This window comes from Octopus bimaculoides, chromosome 3 (genome assembly GCF_001194135.2).
Source record: "Octopus bimaculoides isolate UCB-OBI-ISO-001 chromosome 3, ASM119413v2, whole genome shotgun sequence".
Lineage (NCBI taxonomy): Eukaryota > Metazoa > Mollusca > Cephalopoda > Octopoda > Octopodidae > Octopus > Octopus bimaculoides.
The window spans coordinates 166341395-166350349 of NC_068983.1; the positions used below are offsets into that span (position 1 = coordinate 166341395).

The 8955-nt window shown below is 33.3% G+C and overlaps 1 protein-coding gene across 8 annotated transcripts in view; it reads right to left on the minus strand.

Moving 5' to 3' along the window:
• Positions 1 to 8955, minus strand: part of LOC106867341 (rho GTPase-activating protein 39) — a 452309-nt gene that overhangs the window by 278358 nt on the left and 164996 nt on the right. For all 8 annotated transcript variants that reach the window (XM_052966674.1, XM_052966678.1, XM_052966677.1 and 5 more), the window contains one exon: positions 7425 to 7496. In XM_052966674.1, coding sequence (XP_052822634.1) covers positions 7425 to 7496 — 72 coding nt within the window. The remainder of the gene's footprint in view (positions 1 to 7424; positions 7497 to 8955) is intronic.

Below are 8955 nucleotides of genomic sequence, written 5' to 3' on the forward strand. Positions count from 1 at the left end.
ATATATATATATATATATATATATATATATATATATATATACCTCATTATCTTTATTTGTAACTTATTGTATATAATAGCCTGACATAGATGTCAATAATGATTAAAGAATGATGAGAGGAGAAACAATTGTTTAATCACTCCCACCTTATCTCTTATCTAAAAATAAGACAGATGAATGGTAGGAGAGGTGAAGAGTCCAGGGAGGAGACAGTGTAGAAAATGACACAGTTTGGAAAAATCAATACAACACGTGCTTCTCTTCTTACTTAAACAGAGAAACATTTTCACATTTGATACACTTTATCTAGAAGCATCCAAGTGCTTTTTTTAAAGAAATGTATTAATTTAAAATCAATACTATCTTAATATAGATCCATTAGTAAGGTGATAGTATGTAGCTTGGAGCAAATAGCATTCTTCCTCATGGAACATCACTTACCCAGGACTTTTAACTTATAAGTTCCATTAGCAAGTTAATTTCAATGCATAGGTTAAACAAGTTTGTCAGTTAAGAGGAAAACATGGTTTTATCAACTAACTTTTAATAACTAACCAGTACTGCAAAAATAGGAAAACTAATCAATAGCTTTGTTAGTTCCAGTGGACAGTCTATTTTATCTAATCATTGAAAGGATCATGGGTGTTCAACCCCATCTAAAATACCATAAAACAACTAACAAAAGGCTCTGGTTCTTATTTCTATTATAAGAAACAATCCCTAATACTTATCACAAAAACTTGTCTGCTTTACAACCATAAAACATGACTAGAAATTACTAATTACACACACAGAAATAGGTGTTCCATTCTTATCTGTGTTTCATATGACATTAGTCTTGTATTTTTACATTCATATGCTGATAATATTCAGTTATTCGGCTAAATTTAAAATTCTTACTTTGTCACTTACATTTTGGTTACAATAGTTTCGGATTTCTAGAATTGTCATATTATATGCCATCACTAGATACATGAATATGGAAACCCAATCGTAATTTTTTTTTTACCAAAATTCAATTTTGTATGTACAACAATATTCTCTGAAGCCACCTCTTATGGCATACTGCCTTCATCTTTCCTGTCTCCTTTTTCTTCCATGTAAAAGAATGCAAAAAATATTTCATAGGCCTCCAACATATTTACGTGCAGAAGAATGATACAGAAATCAAAATGGCTTCTCACAAATCCACAACTGACTTCTTGGCCACAATTGACTCCCAGCTATAATTTACTTTACCCTTACAACTGACTACATACTTCTTTTGAAAAGAGAGTAACATCAATTAAATCCATCTTAGTCCCTAGCTGGTATTTATTTATTGACCCCTAAAGAATGATAAATAAAACTGATCTCAGAAAATATTGCAATTCAGAGCACAGGACACCATACCTTTTTCTATAGCCAAAGTAATAAAAGTTCTCATGTGTAACCAATAAAACCAAATATTAAATTTTAAATGATTATGTAAAAGAGCAACGGTTTTATCTTGAAGAATCTGGTAAAAGTTAAATTCTAAAGTAGCCAATAATTCAATTTACTAAATTTGTCAAATGATCCAATGTAATTCCATATTGATATCAAACTACCTAAGTCAAACCTGTGTACCCAACTAAGATTTTAAATATTTTCTGCACACAGTACTGCAGTACTGGCTAAACACTAAAATATTTCTTCTTGTACTTTGAATAATTCAATTACAAGCAAAATGAATAATAAAAATAAAAAAAAACTTGTTTTATTTTTCTCACACAAAATTAGGTTCCAGTAATACTTTTTCCCAATGCAACACTACTAAAAAGTCAAAGCACTTTTAAATAGGTGAGATTCCAAAAATTCAACAACAGTAATATCTTTTATATTAAGAGTTCAAGGCTGATATTCATGGCCATTTAAATAGGCGTAACAGTAACATTACATAAAAACAGAATGGCTTTAAAAAAAACCCTCCATTTTATAAGGAAATTACTAAAAACTAGTTATTAACAAGCACTGGAGCTTGTAGTTGCAACTAAGACATTCAAATGAAAAGCAGCTTTATTTTTGCCTTATATAGCTAAATCATAATAATGGTGTCAAATTGTAGCACAAGGCCGGCATGTTATTAGGAATGGTGGGGGGGGGGGAGCCAATTACATCAATCCAGTATTTGAATGGTTTTCATTTTATTGTTCTCAGAAAGACGAAAGGCAAAGTTGACTCAGAAGTATTTGAAATCAGAAGATAAAGAGCCAGAAGCAATGCTGCTGCTGCTAAGTGTTTTGTCCAATATGCTAACAATTCTGCCAGCTTACCCACTAATAACAATATTTCTACTACTGAAATTTGGGGGGAGCAGGGTTACTCTATTACATCCACCCCCAATGTTAAACTGGTCCTTATCTTATCAACCTTAAAAGGACGAAAGGCAAAATTGACCTCAGTGAAATTTGAACTCAGAAAACAAAGCTGGACAAAATGCTAGCAAGCATTTTGTTTGGCATGTTAATGGTTCTGCCAGCTCACCATTTCAGTAATAATAATAATAATCCTTTCTGCTATGTGCACAAGGCCTGAGTGGGGAGGGACGGTTGATTACATTAATCCCAGTGCTTGACTGGCACCTTTTTTTTCATTGACCCTCAAAAGGATAAAAGGCAAAGTCAACCTTGGCAGAATTTGAGCTGAGAAGATGAAGAGCCAGAAGAAATACTGATAAGTATTTTGCCTTCAATGCTAATAATTCTGCCAGTTTGCTGCCTTAATAATAATAATAATAATAATAATAATAATAATAATAATAATAATAATGATTTCAAATTTTGGAGGACGGGTAACTCAATTATCTCAACCCAGTAATTAGCTGGTGCTTGTTTCATTGACCCTGAAAGGATGAAAGGCAAAGTCAACCTTAGTGGAATTTGAACTCAGAACATAAAGACAGACAAAATGCTGCTAAGCATTTTGCCTGACATGCAAACAATTCTACCAGCTATCCACCTCATTAATAATAATGATAATAATAAGAATTAACAAACATTATTTCTGAAAGAGAGTAATCTCACAATACAGTGGACTATCTTTTCCAGGTAACCTTAGAAAATATAATTCTTATATTATTCCTATATCATTGTCCTCATTATTTATTAATGAGGGTAGAAATTGATATTAATCAATTAAAACCAGTGGTCTAGCATATTAAAAAATCCGAAGATTAAAATTATATTACATACAAAAATAAGAGGAATGACCAGCAAAAGTGGACTCCTATATGCTAGAAATAGATGCCGAATCATCTAACCACGAATGTCCACTTGCATGGATCAGACAGAATCCATTGAAGACGGTTTCCTGCAGAGGATGCTCTTTCTGTCACCAACGCTCACCTCTGTTTGCAAGCAAAGGTATTATTTCCCTACAGCTACACATTTATGTGGAAGACTGGAAACAAAGAACACCATTTGTATGAGGTAACACTTGTTTATGACTATTGTGTGATGTTAACACAAAACACATCTTCTATTGTGCCCCTCCCCCTCAGTTGAAAGGGATCTTAGTCTTACAAGCTATGTGGCAACCTCATTAGTGCTGGTGCCATGAAAAAAAGCACCCTGTACTCTCTGTAAAGTAGATGGAGTTAGAAAAGACATCCAGCAATAGAAGCCATGGCAAAATAGACACTGGAGCACAATGCAGTCCTCTGACCTGTATGATCCTGTCAAACCATCCAGCACAAGTTGGCATGAAAGTTGCACATAAAAAGACGATTATTTAAAGCTAATAAGTATTAATTTCTTGCACTGGTACAATAGCTTATAACATATAAGTTTCACAGGAGAAAAGAATAAGATTGTGAAACATTCATGCCTCTCTCCAGTGTGTTAGCAACCTGACTAAAAGGAAATGCTTATGGTCAGTAACTGTGGACTTGGCTCATATTACAATATTACTTTTGGAAACATTTGAAAATATTTCTGTAGGAAAACTTCTTTAAACATACACATTACAACAAAATGCATACATAATCATTTATCATAGATGACTACCATTCCCTACCCAACAATAAATTGTCTTCCTTCCTATACTGTTATCCTTGCCCTCCAAAGTTCTTCAGTTTTTATAGAGAATTTAAGAGAAAACAAAACTCATTAGAATATATATACTAAAAACAAATATTTCTGTATGTTTCTGTGTACAATTTATTCTTTTAATTGATGCATGCTTTATTCCTTCTCGTAATATATTCAAATGCTTGAGTTTTTAAAAAAAGGGGGGGGGCAGCAAATACTCAAAATTTTGACAAAATATTTCTCAGAAAATGTTTATTTATGAGCTGCAATGTTTGGGAAAGTGTGGTAATTCTGTTTTAATTTTTCTATTTTAACAGAATCTCCATAATAGGTTGACTATTTATCTTGAAAGACCTACATATGAAATATACATCAAAGTGTAATGAAACCAGCTCCACAGAATATCTCTACACAAAACAAAAATCAACTTTTTGTTTTACCAGATTATTTAGATATGGAAATAAACTTCCTTGGAATTCTTTTTAAACAGAATATGGTTTCATATTAAAGAACAATTTGCAATTCTCTCTAAAGATTAATAACAGTAAAATATTAACAGAGCAGTGACAGCTCTAATATTGCTTCAAACTTGTTCCCCTTTTAACACAATAAACTCTCTTCTCTGCTAAAATGTCATTGACAACATATTTACATATCATGGGGTTATAGCTTTACATAAAATAGGTTTCATTCTGCTTCTTTTTATATGTAATTAGTGGCAACTATAAAAATACATTTGTAAATGCAGGGCATAAAAGAGACAGGATGTATATGTTTTTGTGATGAAATTTGGAGAGAAAGAGAGAGAATGGGGAGGGAGGGAGGGAGTGTGTATGTGCGGGCATATATCGCTATTGCTTTTATAAAATTAAACGGTACAAGCACAGCTATGTGGTAAAGAAGATTCCCAGCCACATGATTTTGAGTTTAACACCACTGTGTGGCAACTTAAGTATCTTCTCCTATAGACCTTGGCCAGCGAAAGCCTTGTGCGTGTGTGTGTGTGTGTGTGTGTGTGTGTGTGTGTGTGTGTGTGCGCGCGCGTCCATGCATGTGTGCACATGCATGTGTGTATGTACTCAGATTTTGGCATCACATGATGGTTGTAAGTGTTATCATCATACAAGTGGTGATGTTCACTTCCAAAATTCTGCAAAAACATGTCTGGTCAATGAAGGCTGGAACAGGAAGGCATCTGGCTATGGAAAATTTGCCTCAGCAAATTTCATCTAGGAAAAGGGGGACGTTAAAACTACAATGATGATGGTGGTTATTTAGATCAGCATGTGCGTTTGACATTTCTGTGTTGTACATTGATACATCTCTACATACAACCAAACTATAGCTTTTGTAGTGGAAAAAGTAAACGTTTGTATGACAGTGTGTGAACAGTGTCAAATTATATACGTAAAGCAGCAAGAAGTGAATGCTGAGGATATATAATAGTTTACCCGCAAGCATGTCAGAAAATATGTGTGGGAAAATTGGATGCAGCATGGTGCCTCAACCCAGAAATGCTGATGGACTCAGCTGACCATTCCATCTTTTATTTGCTTTAGTCATTAGACTGTGGCCATGCTGGGGCATCAACCTTGAATTTTTGGTCAACTGGATCAATCCCAATACTTTTTTCTTTAAAACCTGGTACTTATTTTATTGGTCTCTTCTGCCAAACCACTAAGTTATGGTAACATAAATACATTAACACTAGTTGTCAAGCAGTGGTAAGGATTCTTTCAAATCCACTCATAAGCCTATGGTAGACCCAAGGCTATAGAAGACACTTGCTCAAGGTATCATGCAATGGGACTGAATACCTAACCATATGGTTACGAAGCAAACTTCTTACTACACAGCCATTCCATGCCCTTCTCTCCCACCCCCACAGTTTTTCCACCACCACCACCACCACACCTTCTCATCATCATCATCATCATCCTCAATCCATATTCTCTCTTAAACTCACCTTCTTGTAAAAGACACCTCATTACCAACATTCCTATCTTCTTTCCAGCTACTCCCACCCACTCTTATGCAAAGCAGCTATGTATCTTGTTGTGCCTGTCCCCTCTATCATACTGTAACCTCTCAATACCTGGCATAATACGATCTCTCACTAGGAGATGGCAGCTTCTTTTTCTTTCTCTTATGTGTTTACTTGATGATTTCACTGGTGCCAATGTCATAGAAAAAGCACTCAGTACACTTGTAAAAGTGGTTGGTGTTAGGAAGGGAATCAAGCCATAGAAACTAAACCAAAAGAGCTCAACACAGTCTTCTGGCTTGCTGGATCCCGTCAAACCATCCAACCCAAGCCAACATGGAAAATGAATGTTAAATGATACAGTGTTTTGAAGCCTGTAGACATCTATAAAGAGTTAGAGTAGCTCAAATAGCTTTATGAATGCCAACAACTTCACAATATACTGGGGTTTAGTTCGATTTTTAAGTCAAAAAAACTGAAAATAGATTAATGGGTCATTTCCAAAACTTCAAAATGTGTGTATCTACACACACACACACACACACACACACACACAAACACACATATATACATACACACATACATTAAACATAGATACATAAATGTATATATGTGTGGGGGGGGGGCATGCGTGTGTGTGTATGTGTGTGTGTGTGTGTGCATGTATGCATGTGTTGTGTGTACACGTCTACATTCATGTCTCCTTTTGTCTTGACACTTTGTTGTAAATGTATGTCATTGTCATACAAGCAGTGTCATTCCTTTCCAATATTTTGTAGAAGCATGTTTGACCATAGGGAAATATTAACTTGCTTTGAAACAGGTTAAGGTTGGTGACAGGAAAGGCATCCTGCTGAAGAAAACTTCATCCAAGCCATACAAGCATCATTATAATCATCATCATCATCATCTATATGAAGACATATAGACACAAACACACACATGATGGGTTTCTTTCACTTTCTCTCTACCAAATCCATTCCCAATGTCTTAGTCAACCCAAAGTCATCTGATCAAAATGCTATACTGTGACACTGAACCAAAAACTACAAGTTCAGGAAGGGAATTTCTTAACCATACAGCCATGCCTGGACTGGTCTGAATAATATTATATACTTTCAATCTATAGTTACTTCCTTTATTGATGCAGTAGTCATCAAATTTTTTTATTTAACATCATTTTTAATATTTTTCTACATTCATATCATACCACATACATATTCATTTTAATACTTAGTCTTCAAATAACATGTTTTCAAATAAACTCACACCCATGTAATTAGTTTGTTTTCAACATAATTTGTTTTTCTTGAATAATTATTTTGTTTTTCTACCCCACAACACCTTACTTCATAAATAATCTCCCACTGAATATATTTCATGTTGCTTACCTGACTTTAGATGTTCCAATGTTCTGAATGGAACCACAGTAGTCTTGACTTTTGTCAACATGTTGCAGTAAACTAGATGAAATGAAAAAATGAAATGAAATGAAAAGAACAAACATAGTTACTAAAATAGAAAATAGATTAATCACAATTTCTTCAAAAACAGTTTTCTTTGAAATACATATTAAAAACAAAAAACTGTAACATTCAAAGAAAGCAAGAAAAAAAGAAACTCTTATTATATTAAAGTTAATTTTTTTAAAGAATTGTTCCTGAAAACTGATTCTCAGATATCCTATATTTCTGACCCCACCACCCCACCCTAAAGATCAATTAGCCCATTGTTCTAGAATGTTGTGTATGGTATTACAAATTCAATCATTATAAAATTAAAATGTTCTCATGTACAAAGAGAACACTAGACTTATTAGATTCATTAGTTCCTTCAATTTACTCAAGCTGCAATTAATTAAAAAGAAATCAAATGATAATAATAATAATAATAATAATAATGTAAAAATATAGTAAATATGTAAATGATTACTTAAATTTATCCTTATGGGTTGAAGTACTTTCTTATTTAAAAGGTTGTAACGTGGAAAAGAAAGGAGTTTTAAATATTGTTAATAGTGGGAAAGTCAAAGTTTGATTATTCCCAAATAAGAACTAATACTTGCTAGCATTGTGTCTTATTTTAAACTGGCTGACTGGTCGGTTGGTTGGTAGTGAAATATTTATTGAAAACTAATCTCTCTAAATTACAAAAGAGGAATATGGTACCATAAAAGAATTTCTTTCTTTTTTTTCTAAAAATACTTTTTTTTTTTTTTTTTGGTAGTGGGGTTAAGAACTTTTATATTTTTGTCTAACTTCATAACATTTTAATTTTCATTCAAAAATTTGCTTGATGTTAACAAAGGTTGAGCAACTATCAGATGTCATCAGTAAAGATATCTGTTAATGATGGAACTGTGAAAGAAATCTCATTCGATAAAAAAAATGATTTCTAACTTCTTAAATTTTATACATGAAAATCTATAAAAAAAGAATCTTTTTCTAAGCCAATGACATTTACACAAGATTTATGTAGTACACACATTCTAGGTTACGGATAATGCTGTCTAATTGATAGCAATAAATGTCTTCCTTTGTTAAAACATTTAATCTATTTTAGCAGTTAATAACTTTACACTGTATGACCTTTCTTAAAAATCAACATCTTTCCAATAAGATGGATGGAAAATATACTGCCTGCACTCCCTAAAGTTTCCCTAAATACCCACACACACTCACTCCTTTAAATCGCACAAACACTAGTTAAGAGGGCTGGTTCAAATAAAATCTCCAGCATAGCATCCATGTTACTAGTTTAGGTTCCAATATGTCAGCTGTGCTAACAACATCTTCATAACATGAAAGCAGATGAAAACCTAACCAAGATGACAATTATTTTTAAAAGAACAATTTCTTAAAACAACTTTCCTTTGTCCTGCTTTTTCTGTCTTTTCCATATGTGTATGTGTGTGTGTGTGGG